This window comes from Acanthopagrus latus, chromosome 15 (assembly GCF_904848185.1).
Source record: "Acanthopagrus latus isolate v.2019 chromosome 15, fAcaLat1.1, whole genome shotgun sequence".
NCBI classification, from domain to species: Eukaryota; Metazoa; Chordata; class Actinopteri; order Spariformes; family Sparidae; genus Acanthopagrus; species Acanthopagrus latus.
Genome location: NC_051053.1, coordinates 20,435,471 through 20,452,751, shown reverse-complemented (window position 1 = coordinate 20,452,751; position 17,281 = coordinate 20,435,471). Strand labels below are relative to the sequence as shown.

General features: G+C 39.6%; 1 protein-coding gene across 10 annotated transcripts in view; it reads right to left on the bottom strand.

Moving 5' to 3' along the window:
- The window catches only part of ryr2b (ryanodine receptor 2b (cardiac)), a 63,244-nt gene that overhangs the window by 10,987 nt on the left and 34,976 nt on the right, over positions 1 to 17,281 (bottom strand). For 7 of the 10 annotated variants that reach the window (XR_005079200.1, XM_037123018.1, XM_037123025.1 and 4 more), the window contains exons 64-95: positions 17,104 to 17,164; positions 16,117 to 16,364; positions 15,595 to 15,676; positions 15,221 to 15,351; positions 14,774 to 15,094; positions 14,433 to 14,670; positions 13,688 to 13,775; positions 13,500 to 13,586; positions 13,169 to 13,330; positions 12,950 to 13,012; positions 11,999 to 12,127; positions 11,196 to 11,308; positions 10,339 to 10,435; positions 9,647 to 9,777; positions 8,751 to 8,802; positions 8,370 to 8,423; positions 8,078 to 8,177; positions 7,851 to 7,930; positions 7,054 to 7,130; positions 6,815 to 6,888; positions 6,407 to 6,670; positions 5,723 to 5,811; positions 5,430 to 5,558; positions 5,167 to 5,271; positions 4,825 to 4,906; positions 3,445 to 4,718; positions 3,248 to 3,303; positions 2,819 to 2,963; positions 2,585 to 2,671; positions 1,834 to 2,046; positions 1,515 to 1,645; positions 1,283 to 1,325 (exon numbers count right to left, since the gene is read on the bottom strand). Coding sequence is in view for 9 of the 10 variants with exons in the window: in XM_037123018.1 (XP_036978913.1) it covers positions 1,283 to 1,325; positions 1,515 to 1,645; positions 1,834 to 2,046; positions 2,585 to 2,671; positions 2,819 to 2,963; positions 3,248 to 3,303; positions 3,445 to 4,718; positions 4,825 to 4,906; positions 5,167 to 5,271; positions 5,430 to 5,558; positions 5,723 to 5,811; positions 6,407 to 6,670; positions 6,815 to 6,888; positions 7,054 to 7,130; positions 7,851 to 7,930; positions 8,078 to 8,177; positions 8,370 to 8,423; positions 8,751 to 8,802; positions 9,647 to 9,777; positions 10,339 to 10,435; positions 11,196 to 11,308; positions 11,999 to 12,127; positions 12,950 to 13,012; positions 13,169 to 13,330; positions 13,500 to 13,586; positions 13,688 to 13,775; positions 14,433 to 14,670; positions 14,774 to 15,094; positions 15,221 to 15,351; positions 15,595 to 15,676; positions 16,117 to 16,364; positions 17,104 to 17,164 (5,006 nt within the window). In the remaining variant the exon portion in view is untranslated. The remainder of the gene's footprint in view (positions 1 to 1,282; positions 1,326 to 1,514; positions 1,646 to 1,833; positions 2,047 to 2,584; positions 2,672 to 2,818; positions 2,964 to 3,247; positions 3,304 to 3,444; positions 4,719 to 4,824; positions 4,907 to 5,166; positions 5,272 to 5,429; positions 5,559 to 5,722; positions 5,812 to 6,406; positions 6,671 to 6,814; positions 6,889 to 7,053; positions 7,131 to 7,850; positions 7,931 to 8,077; positions 8,178 to 8,369; positions 8,424 to 8,750; positions 8,803 to 9,646; positions 9,778 to 10,338; positions 10,436 to 11,195; positions 11,309 to 11,998; positions 12,128 to 12,949; positions 13,013 to 13,168; positions 13,331 to 13,499; positions 13,587 to 13,687; positions 13,776 to 14,432; positions 14,671 to 14,773; positions 15,095 to 15,220; positions 15,352 to 15,594; positions 15,677 to 16,116; positions 16,365 to 17,103; positions 17,165 to 17,281) is intronic. The other 3 variants (XM_037123024.1, XM_037123027.1, XM_037123023.1) reach the window with 2 other exon arrangements.

The window sequence follows — 17,281 nt, the reverse complement described above, 5'->3', positions numbered from 1 at the left end:
CAATATCTGCAACGCTCCAAACTGGAGGAGTGGATTACCAGATGCACTTGAAGGTATTGTACCATCTGTTTTTACTGCTGGCTCTTAAACTGATGCAATACAGACCATTAGATGCAATGTGGCAGTGCTTTATGTAATTCATAAAGGGCAAGTGGCCACCTGCATGACAAAAAGCTGAGGCCCAAACTGAGGTGCTTTAAAGTCAGTGACACTAGTGGTGGGTAGATTCTGGCTCCCAGAAAATCTGTAGCTCTGTGGACATCCTTTCAAAATCAGAAATTGTGGAATAAAATTCAATATCACAAAGGGCTAAACAGCTAATTGTATTTCTTCTAATTCGAGGTAACATAAAACACATTTAATTCAAATACTTTTTTGCTTTACAGAGAGGTTTATTTTAGAGTGTGTTTGCTTGATTGAAATTAGTCCCAACAAATTACATTCAGCTTTGTGTGGTTGCTTCCTTGTCCCAATAAAGGAACGTTAAAATGAAGGAAGGGTCAGGAAAGGATGATGATTTTGGGTTTTAATGTGTTTCTCCATGAATCTCCCATATGCGTTAACACAGCCGCCACCACAGTCTGGCACCAAAGCAAGATCCAGTGACATAACGCCCCTTCCTTTGTTTTAGTGTCCATCATCCTGCTTAAAGCCCACTCAGGCCATTTTCCTGTTGTTACTGTGCTCTTTGTTTAAAGATGTAATTTCAGGAAAACACTTAAACGGACCTAAGAAGTACAATCAATATGGCTAATGTTCATTCCAGCCCTAGCACTCAAATGAGGGTATCACTGATATGAAGCTGCTCTGATGCCATCTTTGGATTCGACAAGGAATGTGTTTCTTTGAAGACATTTGGGATTTTGATGACTGGTTCTCCCGAATCAAATAATCTGTGAATTAGTAAACACGAGCAAAAAACTCTAGGGTTAGATTTTTCGTTACTAACAGTATAACACCTAACTAAAATGTTCAGAAAAAAGGCAAAAAGACAAATCAGGATTGTCTTGAATCAAAGAATAATTTAATCTGCCTTTATAACCATAAGAGGGAATAAGAATGAAGAAGCTAAATGTGTCATGTGGTCTCTGGAGACAATACAATCCAGTGTGGAAACCTGACATTAAATGGCTCATTAAATTTCATTTGGTTTCTTAATGCAGTGTCACTGAGTGAAATATGCACACACAATTGCATACATGGATAAGCACATTTACTGTAGATTAAATGTATATTTGTTCTGTGCATAATAGTCAATGTCACAGTCCTCTGAAGATCTTACCTTCCTCTTCACAAATTTATCCCAGTAATTACTTGGAAAAGATCTGGAAAGATAGTAATTAAAGATATAAAACATATTTACCAAGAAAATGAAACATTTCATCACTGTACAACCTACACCATGACTATAAACAGATGCAGACAGCAAGCTCCTCAAACTTAAAGTGCAAAACATGTTTTTACTTGATGTTAATGTGACATCAGCCCAGCTGATTTTGTGGCTGTGAACATACGGTGTGTTAATGACCAGTCGGTCCCATTGCCCTTTGATGTCCTCCTCAGGGGGCTGCTCTGTCACATAAAGCCCATCAAACTCGAGCCGTCGTGCCACTTCCTTCTCACGTTTGAAGATCACCAGTGGTACCTGCCAATCACATGCCTGCAGTGATCACTTGATTCGTTAAATAATGCTTGCTAAGAGCATTTTTGTTAGCAATGTGCCCAATTAATTAATAACTTAAATATACTCCAAATTTACAAGATTATAAGAAACTGTAAAAGTAAAACATGTTCATGATAAACCTGCAAAAGCACACACCCAAGCCAGTTTACCTTGAGGCAGTAATAACCAATAATACAAAAGAAGGAGATGATTGTGTGAGCTACAGCCAGGAAATGAAGTGCTGGCTCCATGTATCCACTGCTCTCCTCCAGCACAAAATAAACTGTGCCCTCGTTGTCATCCTCGGCAGCAGAGTCCAGCTCCTCTCTGTGAAGAGACGAGATCACTCCTTCCTCTTCTTGTGATGCAGGTGAAGAAGATACCTGTGAAGACAGGAAGAGACCAAATGAAAGACTGACCTTACCAAAGACAAAGTATACCTATTTAATTAAACATTAAAATCACTCTGTGTTATGCAACATGAATCTACAGCAACAAATTGCAAGAGTTCACTGACACAGTCTTTTGATGTTATCTAGGAGTTCTCTCTAGTTAAACCATTACTTTTAATTATACAGGAGCTGGTGAATCCAAGCGGCATGTTTACGAGTCTGCCAATTACTTAATCAAGGCTTTTAAATAAAGAAGATTTCCCTTGGTCCCTTCATGTTTTTTTGCTTGAGATCAGCAGGTTATATTGACAGGCGCACAATGTAAGTAACTGAAGGACAATAAATTGGCTGTCATGTCATAATCCCATTTTTGTAAGTGAGTCAGAATAATCATTCAGATACGTACAGTTTAAAAGCATTTGAAGTATAGTAAAATATTTCTTCTTCGAAGTGTAGTGTAGTAGAGAGTAGTTGCACTTAATTACTTGCAAATCTGATGTAATTAACTTCTTCTCAAGAGAACACTCACCTTGTAGAAGAGCAGGATGAAGTTGATTGCGAAGGCAACAAACAGAGCCAGCAAACGCATATTATAAAAATTCCTTGCAAAGAAATTCTGGGGGGAAAAATGAAAAAAAAAAAAAAGAAAAAAAAATTCAGGTGATTTCTGCCTCTGTATTCAAATTGAAGTGCCTGTAAGTGTGTATATTTTGAATTTGTTTCCATAAGTGCACAAGCATGTGTTGGTGTATTTGTTTATTACCAGGAGACTCTTGTTATAAGTGCTTATCATCTCCCAGAGGGCTGACTGTTGGCTCTCTGGTTCCTCTGACTTATTAGAGCGTCTCTTGGCTTTCCATTCTGGCTCTGATCTCTCTTTCTCATATTTCCACTCAGATTCAGTCCCTCTGTGAACAGCCCAAGCACAATCAGAGAGAAGGTCAAAGAGATTTATTTTGACATGGGAATAATATTGAAAATTATGAAAACAAACTTTTCACTTCTATATAACTTCAAGTTTTTCTTTAATGAAGTGTGACATCAGTGTGCTTAGTCTGATCTAGATGCACCATGACTATCATCACTACCATATCCACCATTAACTTTATTTGTATCCATTACTTAGGATGTTACAATGTGAGGAAACTGAATCAGCCTCTTCGAGGATTTCATGAGGTAGTAAGATACTCACTTTACATCAGACGTTTTCTCTGTTTTTTCCTCTGTTGCTGTGTGGGCCTTAAGTTGCTGTCAGTAACATTCATAAGGAAATCAAAAATTAACATGAATCATTACAGTATCAAAGCAGGACAAAATCAGGAAAATCATGCTTCCCAAAATTCAAGAGAAATTAAATAAACTAAGCTAAAGATGAAAATATGTCTGTACCGTCTCAGAAAAACTAGCTGTAGAAATTCTTCTCGAAGTTGTGTGGAACAGGTCAGACAGGCTGGCAGTGAGGTCCTGGGTCATAAGTCTGTATTGACTTCCATCCTTCCTCACTTTCAGGCCAAAGATGTCCGACAATACATCCACCTCCTTGGGGGAGGTCGTAGCTGCCACCTGCCCAATCTCCCTCAATTCTCTCTGGGAAGACAAACTGGCAGAGTACTTCCTCAGCCGATCCACACCACTTGGCACCCCCATGACCTCATCAAGAGTTGGCTCGAGGATCCCACCCAGCAAGTCAGATATCCTCGTCCGTTTGGCTCCCTCAATAAGCCCACCGTTCACAAAGGCTATGTACAGAACGTATAAGATGCTGCGAATTACAGCAGAAATAAATCGAACCTGAGCCATAAAAATCAATCTGAGAAGGAAAACAGCTGACATGAGGATATCCTTCAGGGTCATCTTCATCAGTGTCTTCAAGTTTTTGAGAGAAAGCAGAGATGTCAGCATTATCAGCCAATTATATAAGAAAAACATCTCTTTTTTGTCCAGCTCTTCTTCACTCTTTTCCCCTTCTCCTTTTTCAGCATGCCTCTCTCCGGTGTCAGAGCCAGATATCTGGGCCGCAAGCTGCATCTCAAAGATGGTGTCCTCGCAGAAATTAACAAACATCTCCATTTTCTCTTTCTCTCCACCCTCGTTGACCACGTCAAAAACAAACTGCCTCTTGGATTCTTTGACCTGAGGCTTTTCCCATTGTGTGCGGCTGGACTCACTGATCTCAAAGTAGACACGTTCAATGCGCTTCCCGCTGCCAAGGATCTCAATACGTCCTAAATGGGGCTTGAAGTAAGTCAAGACACAATCTGCCAGCTCCAAGAATGTCTTCAGTCTTGAATCGTTGGGCATGTGTTCTGACAAATTGGTCAGGAGAACAGCAATGCTGAAGCCGATATCTTTGGCTGGCTCATGGAAGCGATCCACAAACGCCTCATAATCCACAATTTCACTATCGTCAGTCTCTGCGCAGGAAAGGAGGAAGTGAGTTTCAGCTTGGGAGAAGCACTTGCAATTCTCCATAGCTTTCTGGAAGTCCTTCCTCAAGATGCAGCCCTTCTGATCAGGGTCGTACTCTCTAAAGGTATCCGAGGAGGTGAGGTCTTTGAGTTTGAGGAACATGTCAAAAAACTTGAGCATCATCTCCACATTTCCTGATGATTCCACCAACATATCCACCATCTGCTTCCCAATAGTTCCATTAACAACATTACCTGCAGGACAGAGAGATGAGCAGAGGGAACATAATTGTGGTTTAATGATCACTTGTAATCTATTCAAGATTATAAATTGTGAAAACAACAGAAGTGGAAATCTTGCCTTCTAACATGGAAAGCAAGAAAACAACCATGTCCTTTTGTAAGTCCATGAGCTCTTTCAGAAGCTCAATTTGCCTTGAATCCTGTCCATAAGAAACATAGTTGCAGTTATTTTTTGAAAATTCTACTTAATTTTGTATCCTTCGTTTTACGCATTTACAAGACACATTACCAGAAGCAGTAAGAATGGTTGCAACAACAGATTCACAGTAAATGTTTTATAATAACAATGCCAGCAGACTGAAATAAGTCCTGATGGGGTAGAGACCCTAAGGCACACTGTAATTGCATGTTTTATCAGGGATATAAACTTATTAAACTTCGGTGGATCATTGTACTATACCTGAGAGAGCTTCATCTGCATGTGGGCAAAGACATGGAGGAATCCAACAACGGCGTCCCACAGACGACTGTGAGCCAGACTCTGCTGGTTTCCAGTACACGGTCCCTGGATGAACATATTGACAACGTGAGCTGCATCACTCTTAACTCCTACAAAGTCAAGTTTCAGACAAATACGAGGGGGAAAGAGACAGAAGGCTGATATCAGTATGCCTAGGAGCTCACGCACTGTGACACTATGACATTTACTAGGAACCGACTCACCTGTATGTACTCAGTGAGCGTGTTGAAGACCTGTTTGGCCACTTCTATGGCCTTAGAGAAGTTTTGTTGGCCGTGTGCATCAATCACATTCTTCCCTGAGTAGTACCAGTAGAAGTCACTGATGGACTCCTACAGCATGGCACAGACAAATATTTGTGGTTCATGAGTAAAAATAAAGGATCTCAAGGAACCTACATTCATACAGTAGCCAAAGAAAGGTTGTTTCATCTTCAAATCATTGCGGTCCTACAATGAAATATGTATTCCAGCATCACAAAGGTAAGTCTGCTTACCTGTACTCTCAGTAAATAATCCACAGTGGATATTATGATGTTGACAGTGGTGTTGTTGCCTGTCTGTGTTCTCAAGTAATTCTGGAACACTTAACACACAAAGAATGAACACAATGTGAAAAGGTGAATCGCAATGAATGACCTCATGTATAGATATATATAATATGTCCATATAATCGGACAATGGACCGCAATTCGAATGTGTTTGTTGTATGTACACTCAATTAAAAGTAACATTGAGGAACAATGCTTGTTTTCTTTTCTTTTTTTCACTTAAGTATGTATTATAGTGGTGAAGAGCTGCGCAGTATAGTGCTAAAGGATCATCCTCACACTTTGAAAATGCACAATATTTCATTGGCTTACTTGACATTCAATGTCAAGTAAGCCAATGTCAAGTAAGCCAAATCAGCTCTAGGTCTTTCACATTTTAGTCATGTTTTTTTTTGTTTTTGCACTCAAGCGGAACATTGAAATTGCAGCACTTGATGAAATTCAACAATGTTGCCACTCAAAAGCCTCTATTGTGCCAATATCTGTTGATAATGAGTACATAGCAGAAGACAAAAATACCCCAATGTTAGTGTTTTTCCAATATTGTGCAGGCCTTATGTGGTCCTTTATTGTAATCAATATAATCTATAGGAACTTTGTGACAGTGTGTAAGTGGTGAGGGCAAGAAACCTGAGTTGTGTCCTTCACAGAGCAGCTGTAGAAATCGGAACAGGTCACAGGTTATATCTTTGTCAGGCATCACCTTCTCTCCTGAGAGAAAGATAGGCAGGAAAGGGCAAGGAATACAAGGATGAAGGGCAAAGAATAGAACGTACTGGAGCAGCGGTATGACAGAATGAGTGAGAGAATGTATGAAGAATTTAGAGTGGTAAGACAACGGAAACATCAGGCCACAATGAAGTGAGAGGAGACAGCTGTAGATACTATTCAAGACTGAGAAACACAGAGAAAGAAATGGGAATTTGGAGAGGGAATTTAGAGTGTGTTAAAGGCCAGGGATCTCACGGCTGGCTGCATGATATGACATGGTTTCAGAGAAATTGATTTTTCTTTTATATTTCCATATGAATACAGTACCTGAGCTCTCGTCCATGGCCATGCCTAATCCTTCTGCTTTGTTCTGCCTCTCAAATGCATTCAGATCTAGAACACTGGATAGCATAAAGAAACACACACACACACACACACACACACACACACACAGATACAATAGGATAAAAGAAGATTTAGCATTCTAACCATTTTTGTCAATCTCTATGTGAAGCCTTTGTGACATTTGACAGGTTTCGTCATACAATTTTCTCATCGACACTCACCTACAAGACAGCATGATTCCCGCCATGCTCTGAAAAAAGCCAACATCCCGCTTCTCTCTCAAATAATCCAGCATTTTCTATCAAACAAAAGCATCAAAGATGAGTCAGACAAATGCAGCAGGATCTCACCTGAAGCAGACATGATTACCTTAAAAAAGGGTTTTCTCACTGAAAGCTTGACTACAGTGTCTCTGGGTCAAGGCACCGTCTTCATAAGAAGACAGAGAATTTCACAAAGGTAAAAATGCAACGTGATGAAGAAAGAGATTTCAATTTGAATAAAAATATGACTGGGTTAATAGTCTAAGTGTACAGCTCTACAGTGAGTTGCCAGATAATGTGTCACGACATTTCATTCAGTTTATCATCAAATCTTCCACAGTCCACAACGGTTTACTGTAGACCGTGTATTACAGCTCTAGTTGTAATACTTGTGCTCTATTTTAGTATCATCACTGATATAATATATGTATATATAATTTATTTATTTTTAACATACATAATATACATTGCATACATATTAATCATGAATGCAATTAATCTAGCAATCGTATCTAGCTGCTGCAGTAACCTTATTTCTTAGTGTCACCTAATCTAATTTACCTCTTCCTTCTCTTATCTGTGTCAATCATAATAATCTTTGGTTTCATAATATTAAATATCTCTAATCCCTGCCTGAAAGGGAGAAATGGCCAATGTATAAGACATGTGAATTGCAGACCACTTATTGGGATACCAAGAAAAACAGGTAATATAACTTGAATGTTATTGTGTGCAGTATATTGTAAGTATTGTACCTGTTGAACAGCTGCATTCCCTCCACTGAGAACAGCGATACCCAGCTTCAATGTAGGAGCAATCATGGTGCTTATGTCCCCTGACGGGATGTAAATTTACCACAATCAGAGAATGTACAGTGCTGACTATGAAGAATAATACTACACAAAGACAATTTATTCTCAGCGACAAGTAATAGAGTAACCTTAATATGAGCCATGTACTTCAGTGTTTATGCTTTTCCTACCTTTGCTGGCACTGATGGTTTGCAGCACCATCTCAGAAGCTCCACGACAATGCAGCCTGGCCTGCTGGTACAGCAGCTTCTGCTTTTCCATTTCCTTCTCCTGCACCACAGAAGCAAAACCAAAACATTTAATAAAATGTAATTTGTCAATACATTCTGCTCCATGAATGTAACTTAAACATCAATTAACTATTAATTATAATGTAATCTCATATGACTATAATAATAATAATAACAACAACATTTTAAAACACTTAAATTGTATTTTAAAAGTAAGAGCTCATTCACTCACTTCAAAACTTTCCACCTCCTGTTCTTTATCATCGTCAGCCTCTCTGTGGCAGCTCTGAGAGAGCAAACGTAGAACACAGTTTGGTAGCAAAACATTCGGGGAAAATATTTAAATGTAGAAAAGATACAAAACTTAAAAACTCCCATTATATCGGTGCTGTTTATGTTTCTTTAATGTTGCTTTCAACCCAAAATAAACTAACTTTGTAGCGTCTGCAAAATCTGTATACTACGGACAAATACTACGGCCTCCTGAGCCAGGAATGATCAAATACAATACTGTCATTTCCTTTTGCAATAATGCATGACATAGTATATTATCGTAACACATTAAAAAACATTAGATATTACAAATCTGAATAATTCTTCAATATTCTTTTACCTTGGCCATAATAGCAGCGTAGGACTGATAGAGACCATCATTTATAAGCTTACTGTGAACAGAGAAGAGACAATATAGTTTCAGTACATGTCAGAGCATGAACAGATGTGGAGTTCTCAAAATGGCTGGCAATGTAACTGAACCTCACAGGATCCATTCACATAATTTAAATGTGATCCCCTTACTTACATAGTTGATGCAGCAGCACCTACAAACACCCTGAAGCACTGTATGGATCTATAGTCTGTGCCTGCCCAGTGGCACTTAAAATTCTTATTGACAAATCCCCAGCAGTACAGGAATACACTTGGAATCTGGCTGGCTGGATCACATCCCTGCAGTGGCTGTACTATTGAGAGTGCCCTCCATCCTCTAATGTCTACACTGATGTGGAGAGACACAGCTTTTTAACGTAGTGCTCTCAGTCTCTGCAGGAATTCTATAGGAACACAAATTTGTTAGACAAACAAGTTCAGGGGTGTCCATGGATAACCTGGTAACAGTACTGGAACACGACACGACAGTCGTAGTATCGACCAAAACTTCTATTTAAAAGGCATCTAAGAGAAAAATGTGTTACTTGTACCAGTAAACATGTCTGCCGCGTGAACCAACCAAGATTCAGAATATAAATCAAGCTTTCAGAAAACAGTGGCCACAGGTTTTAGAACCAAAAAAAATCACGCCTCTGACCAATTAAATATTGACTTTCCCAGTGATGGGTTTGACCTGTAATAAAAGTAGACTGGGGCTTTAACTGCATGTGATCATTTAATGAACACACACACACACACACACACACACACACACCCACGCACGCACACACACACACGCACACGCACACGCACACACACACACACACGCACACACACACACACACACACACACACACACACCTCCTTTCTGTCAGGGCGCTTCGACTGAAGAGTGTAATGAGTTGTAGGAGGGGATCGATTGGCTTGGCACCGTCTTTCACCTCCTTTTCTTCCTCTCTGTCGCCTTCACAAAGCTTCATCACTCCTCCCTTCTGCAGTCCAGAGAGGGAGAGAATAAAGACACTGATGTGTCCTCTTAAATAATGTCACATTCTGACCATTCACAATCGCTGGTGGGTGGCCAGGGTTTACACACTGCAGGTTTTCTCCCATGCAAACACACACAATGCAGTATGCATAATGAAGACAAAACATTTTCTGCTACATAAACATCAGAATCAGAATCAGAAATCCTTTAATGTTCCACAGACGGGGAAATTTGTTTGTACTAGTTTGTTGTTGTTTGTTTGTTTGTACATGTACTCAAAAGACCTTTCAAAATACATTTTAAATTATTTGACTGCTTATAAAATAATAAGGAATTAATGCAGGACAACATCACTCCTGTCTTGACCAGAGTTAAGGTAATGTAATGTTCAGTTATCTGAATAAGGAACTACAAAAAGTTAAAGGTGTACCAGACAATTAATCAAGAGAAATGTAAGGTTACTTTTTTTCTCAACGGATCATAATTCAATATATAGGCCTGTTTAACTCTTGTGAGAGAATCATTTTAAATCATTTAAGTCAACATGACTTGCTTTTCCACTCACAGCTAAATCCTCCACAAGCTTCTCCTCAAAGCTGTGGTCTTCAGCTGATATCCAGGATTTATTGTAGCCTTGGAGGAACAGGTTGACAGCCCTGTGTCTGGGGAGGAAGAGTAAAGGGTGAAAAGACAAGAGGAGATTTGGATGACTTATTTGCTATAGACAAATGCAAATAATGGACTGAAAAAAGACAGCACGGAAGGAAACTATTAAACTCTAATAGGGCTCTGATTAGACCCATTATTACTCGTTAATCAAGGCCTCTTCTACCAGTCCAAGGGAATGATTGTTACATCCACGGGCGAGTAAAGAATGCTGAAGCACAGCTACAGTATAATTCACAAGCCACAAACACCAACATACAATACCTACATCACTAACTATTCTCAGCCACTTAGTTTTATATTCTAGTCACAGCTATGTAGTGGTCCTATTCTACCACATAAGTTCCTACAGCATATTCACCTTTTGTCAGTGTGAACAAAAGTATTTTTCTGATGCAAAGAAAGAAATTCAACAAAATGTGATTGAACTGTTGAATAACCTCATTTTGTGCCATCAGCTGATTGTTTTGTGCTATAGTGTGTGATCAAAATAAAGCGCTCAATGAACGAACGACCCCTGTAAAATGTCTTTCATTTTATAACAGTGTCAATACCATTTTTCTCGCTCTATTTTGAATCTTAAACATTTGACACATATCTCAGAGGGTCCACAAAACACCAAATTAAATCTACATGGCATGTCATTAGATGTCTATCTCCTTCTGATAAGACTCATTCTGCATTCAATAAGAATTCACCAGAGCACTAACAGCACTTTTGTGGGTGCAACGCATTCATTTAAACAGCATCTGTTACCTGGGTAAGTTGTAGAGGGGAGCCATCCTTAGGCAGGCAACCACTGCTCGTTTTCTCTGTTTGGATAAGACCTTGTGCCACGCAGGTTTTTTACTTCTCTGCGGGTGTTCCACCTAAATCAGAAGCCAAACATAGATAATGTAACAAGGTAGAGCACCTAATACCCCTAATGACCTAAGGGGTTCCAGTGGGGTTCCTTCATGTTATTGGCCTGTGTTTATCATGCGTTAGTACTGCAGGCAATACAACAGGTAATATATTCAAACCAAATCTATGTTTGGGATATGAACACACCATTTTTTCTTATCCCCGGCCTTTTGATATCACACAGCAGTTGTGTGAACAGCAGCTCTTAGAAATGAATCAAAAGTGCAGCACTGTAGTTCAGCCAGCATGCAATGAACATGGGGCTTCAACGACTGTCTAATGATGACTTTAAATCAGACAAAAAACGTAATTCAGCAGCTCTACAGTACAGTTACGGCAATGATGACCAAGGGGGGTCATACTAAGAGTCACTTGACTATATTGACAAACAAGAGGTATAACCTATCCAGACACCACAAACTGGGGGAAACTTACTTAATAGCCCAGTGAAGACAAGACATACAGATGGCTCTAAAACATTCTAAATATATTATATATAATTTTCTGATGAAGACATTTCCAAATAAAACTCACATAAGCATGAAACAGTGATTACAAAAATGTTCCTGACTGTTGAAGTAGTACCAGTATATTATGATAAAATTACTACTGAAATATATTACTGATAATGATTTTATATTATTTTAAAAGCTCACCTGATCTAGGTAATACTGGACTCGAGCTATTTCCAAAATCCTGTCTACAGTCCTTTGGGCATCAGTGATGGCCCCTTGTTGGCTCAGATGTTCTGAATAAAATGTCTCCTGCCTTGAGCAGTTTGACGCCTGTAAAGAGGAAAACAAATGGCAAAGTTATTCCTTTTGTTTGGTATTTCCACCATTCAATTACATGTATTTTTAGAATGGTTGGTGGACAGATTCTGAATCTGAGGAATTAGCAGGTTAGAGCTAGCACCTTTAATGAGACAAAATCTGTGAAAAGGATAGGATAATAAACATTATTGAAGAATCTTGTCATGACTGTCATGAATCTTGCTTTCCTTATTCCCTTTAACTTCTTTGCCTGAATTAGCATATGATAAAAAGATAAACTAGACTGACTGCTATTTCACTGCACACAATAACAATTTTTCATATAACCAACAAGGGATGGATCAGGAGCTGTGACAAATATGGTCATAGTTCTGTTTATAAGTTTGATATGCTAATGACAAGCAGAATTTATGATTTTTTTTCATCACTGACTTATGAATAAACATATTCATCCATGACTCATACACAAATATTGCATGCACACTGTGTCTCTGGTGAACAATGAGTCACTGACTTCAGGTTATTAAAAAAAAAAAAAAACAGCTTTGTATTTTACAGGCTACAAGAGCTTCTTCCGGATAATTTATCACACACTTCTTCAGCATGTCAACAAATATGCAGAATGTCTGCTGAATGAAGAAAAGATACAAGATTTGTTTGTGTATGCATTGCAGTCGATGTCAGTCAAACAGTCTTCAATATGTTTCTTTGACTTTGGATTGTAGGAATCTTGTCTAACTATTAAAATGAAATGGCAAAAATTACAACTGATCCTCTTACTTAACAAAAGTACAAGTAGGAACTCAAGAATGAAAATGCAGTGACAGCCTTTACCTGACTCTGAAGATGGAAAAGGCAACTGAAAACATGCTCTCGAATTTCATCTTCAGTTTTCTTCTGTGAAAAGCAAATGCCCAACATCAATTATTTGTACACCACAGAGATATATTAAGACACCCGTCTTCACTATTATCACACTACGCTGCAGATTATCAAAGAATTACCCTCATTATATTGAAATCAACGCTGATATTGTCCACATTTCCAACCAACCTGAGTGAAGCCATTCTTTGCCATTGTGATAAGGCCCTGGTCACTTGGAAGACAAACCCTGAGGCCCACAGGGAGCAGTCTCTTCATGGAGGCCACAATGAGAGAGGTATGTGTGGAATAACGATCCCCCTTCCTCTTCATCCTCCTCTTCTCATGGTGGAACTGAGAATAGCACAGCCATGAATATAAAATAACTTCTCTAAGACTTAACCTGACAGTTGTTAACTTTTTTGTGATTACCATCAAAATTCTAATAGTGTTTATGATGTAAAGAGATGCATTTTTTACACATCAGTGTGCATAGTATTAATAATATAGATATACAGCCTACCTTGGACATTTTGTCATCGTTGACCATGAATGCCAAGGTGTTGATTTCATTTTGGACTACGTAGTTCTGTTCCTCCCATTTGAAATTCTAATGCAGCAGGCACAGGTGACGTGAAATGACAGGCATTATTGTGTACAATATTCACTTGGATAGCATTGACATGAGACAAAAGAAACAGTCATTCTCACATGAGATTTGGCCCAGAAAATAAAGACCTCTGCCACCATGCTGAACAGCTGCTCGGCATCATGGTTCAACTCTTTCAGCCAGCTGGCTCTGAGAAGAAACACACCAAAACACATCACATTGTTATCAAAAACTGTTCTTATAAAACTAAACCTATGCCTGAATTAGCAGAATCACTACTCAGTGTCATGCATCTTCCCATTTTTGTATCTTATAACTAGTATAATAACTTGTTACCAGTCCCCAGAAGTTGTTTGTGCTCCCTGTTCCCCGTGCCAGTTCTTCTTCATCCCTTATGTCAATCGTTCCAGCCTTTATTTATGGTGTAGTGTTCCTGTTTTTGTTGATCTTTTCACATACTTTTTACATAGCCTTTTGTCTAACCCCTTTTGGATTATTTGCCTGCTCTGACTACAATAGCTGTTTACCAAACCCTTCCGTGAATTAAAGGACATTCCGATTTTTACTGCATAGTCTTGTGTGGTGCATTCAAATCCATAATCTTGTGAACAATTCTTATCAATTTAAAACAAACAATCATGGTAAATTTGGTGGCCACAAGGTTTTTCAGAATAACTTTAGATGTCCAGATGATAATGAATGGGTGGGTAATGTCAATACAAAATACAGTAAAAATGGGTTTCACTCTCTTTTGAGGCAATGAATACTTCAAATTGCTCCTAGACTTTTGGCCTCATCAAATAGGCTTGCTTTCCCACATTTAAGCTCCTAGGATGCACAACTTACCGATTAGAATCCACAAATGGGATGAGGAGGGGATAGAAGGCATAGATGTCTCGCACAAGCACAGTGAACTTCTCCTGTATCTGCAACTCTGCTTCGGAGGTATCACATACTTCCGCTTTCATCTGCTCCTCCTCAAGCAGCACACATTCTGCCCTCTTTCTCAACTTCTCCATCAGTGGCAGGTAGTGGCTCTTTAACAGCTCAGAGCAAGCTTTACATATGATTGGCTGAGAAAAAACTGAAAGACATGGCAACTATTAATAATGTGAGAATGGGGGATGAAAGGCACACCTGGTGTGGAATAAAGAAATCCACACCTGTGTTGGACATGATCACAATACCTGCCATCTGCTTCATCCAGTCACTCTGGCTTGTGCCCACATGGTTGTGGATGATCCGGAGGATGTGGCCAAGTAGGTCACTTGCATGCTGAGGAATGACAGAAGTGCAGATTGGGTTCTCCGGATGGCCCTCAGGGCCCCAGCACCACCAAAGGGAGATGTAGCTGCACAGCACGGGCAAGGTGACCTCTGTCACATGGACGTAGTGGGTCTGGCGAGCTCCAGCGCCAGCACCAGCCAACTCCTCCACTTCCCCTAGAGCCTGTTCCAGAGAAGGCAGGAGGGGACACATGTCCTCCACCTGGTCTGGCAGCCCCAGGTCTAAATGAGACAGATACAGAAAATGAGGCAGAGAAAACAGATGGTTCAAGATGTGGGTGGTAAGAGCTATTTCAGTGGCCCAAGATTAAACAGAGAAAAACTGATGAATATCAGTTTGTTTATTACCTTCCCTCTCAGAGGCAGTCATTGTGTTGTAGATGGAGTATGGGTTGTTTTGGTTTAGGGCCGGCTCCAGGAAACATACAGGAAATGTCCCAGTCAAGGCTGCCAGACAAGCGCCTGCTGCTGGCCTCTGTCTGTATGAATATGCTATATTAGGACAAAAGTATGCAGCTGACTAATATCAAAAGCTTATCTTTTGGGTGGGATTGCTGTCTTAAGTTGCCAGCTGCTTTCGTTTGGCCTTCATACATATATTAATAGCTTTAATATATACTCTGTAACCCAAATCCACACTTATCTCCATGACCAAGTACCATACCAAAAAAAAAAAAAAAGAAAATCATTATTGTCATTAGCACAAACAATGAAGTCAGTACCCATCCATGTAGATGCTGCTGCTGGTGCCAAGAGAGTAGAGGCTGTTGAGGATCCTATAACAGGAGACCTGGATACTCCCCACTGAAAAAACAGGTTGATGGTTAAAGCTGAGATCCTTGCAGTGTTTCATTCAGAAACAACCAAGGACAGCGAGTAAGAAAGTTGATAGCATACAATCACAGAGATAGACTGGCAGGATGGCTGCTGATTCAGGTAATGAATGATTCCTGGAGATCAGGATATTAGTGAGGGAGACAATATGCTCCTGCTGCTCTGTGGTCATGACTGAGACACTTAATGAGAGCTGGTTTCAAAGATGAGGAAGGTGAAGTGGAGGGGAGGGTGTCCCTGAGTGATTTCACGGGTGTGGAAACCAGCTGTTCATCCAGCTCTACAGCATATGGAGGGAAATGAATGAGACTAATGATAACATGTGGCGATAGCTTTCACTTTACTATAGTGACATGATACATTAATAGTCTTTAATTGTATCTCTGTATTTTTATTTAGGTAGCCCTTACCCAGGAGGTCCACTCCATAGTTTTGCATGCCAACATGCTGGAAGAGGAATGTAAGAGTGGGAAGAAGAATGGAGGTTGTGTAGCTGAGAACTTTGGCCACTCCTCTGGCCTGTTGACTTCTACTCTGAGGTAGACAAACCAAGGTCACAGACAGGTTCTCCACAGTCATCTCCAGATCAGCTGCAGCTGCCTCAAAGAACGAATGCAGGGATGCTTGGATAGACTCTGGGGCTGACTTCATCAAGGTCCTAAGGCCAAGAGGTGAAAAAGGGGTTTGTGAAAAGCAAAGATTCCTGTATGTACAGTATGTTAGAGCTGAAAAGATTAGTTGCTTGAACATTTCAGTCATTTTCACGCAAAAACGTCAAACATTTGCTGGTTTCAGCTTCTTAAATGTGACTTTTTGCTGTTCATCTTTGTCATTTTGGATAGTAAATGGAACATCTTTCGATATGGATTGTTGGCTGGCAAAAGAAGTCATCACTCTGGGCTCTGCAAAATCGTAATGAGTATTTTTCACTATTTTTCAACACTTCATAGACTTAATGTTTAAATTTGGCAATATTTGATGAAGAAAATAATTATAAGTTGCGTGATTAAAGTTATAATCGATTTGATTTTTGCAAAATGTAAAAGGAATGTTATTTGAAAAGATCACAAAATTAAATTGTTGGTGCAGTACAATTTTGGTTAGCTATAATAAAAGCAGTTAAGTTTTCTAAATCAGTTGCTAATCTATCCACCAGACAAGCCCAAATTACATCAATCACTGCAGAGCCAAGATTCTACTTCTAGCTTCATGCATCAGAGGCATTGTCCTCTGGGAGTAAAAGTGATATCAACCACAATTAGATAGCATCAGTGTATCAGTGGCTCAATTACACCAATCATCTCATCCTCAGACATGGTGGAGTGACACTAATATGACCGCAGGCAGAGCGAGGGGATTGATTCAGGCAGAATGAGATAGTAGTGCCATCTAGCTACCTTGCATCCAGAGCCTGAGCCAAAACATGGAGGCAGCTCGCAACTAAGGAGGCGTCATTTCCTTGGGAAAAAACACCAACACACGCACATTAAATCCAAAATGTCAGCACATATGTACAATGACAAAACAATATGCGGCAACAAAACATGCCGAAACACACAAGGAAGAAGATAAATG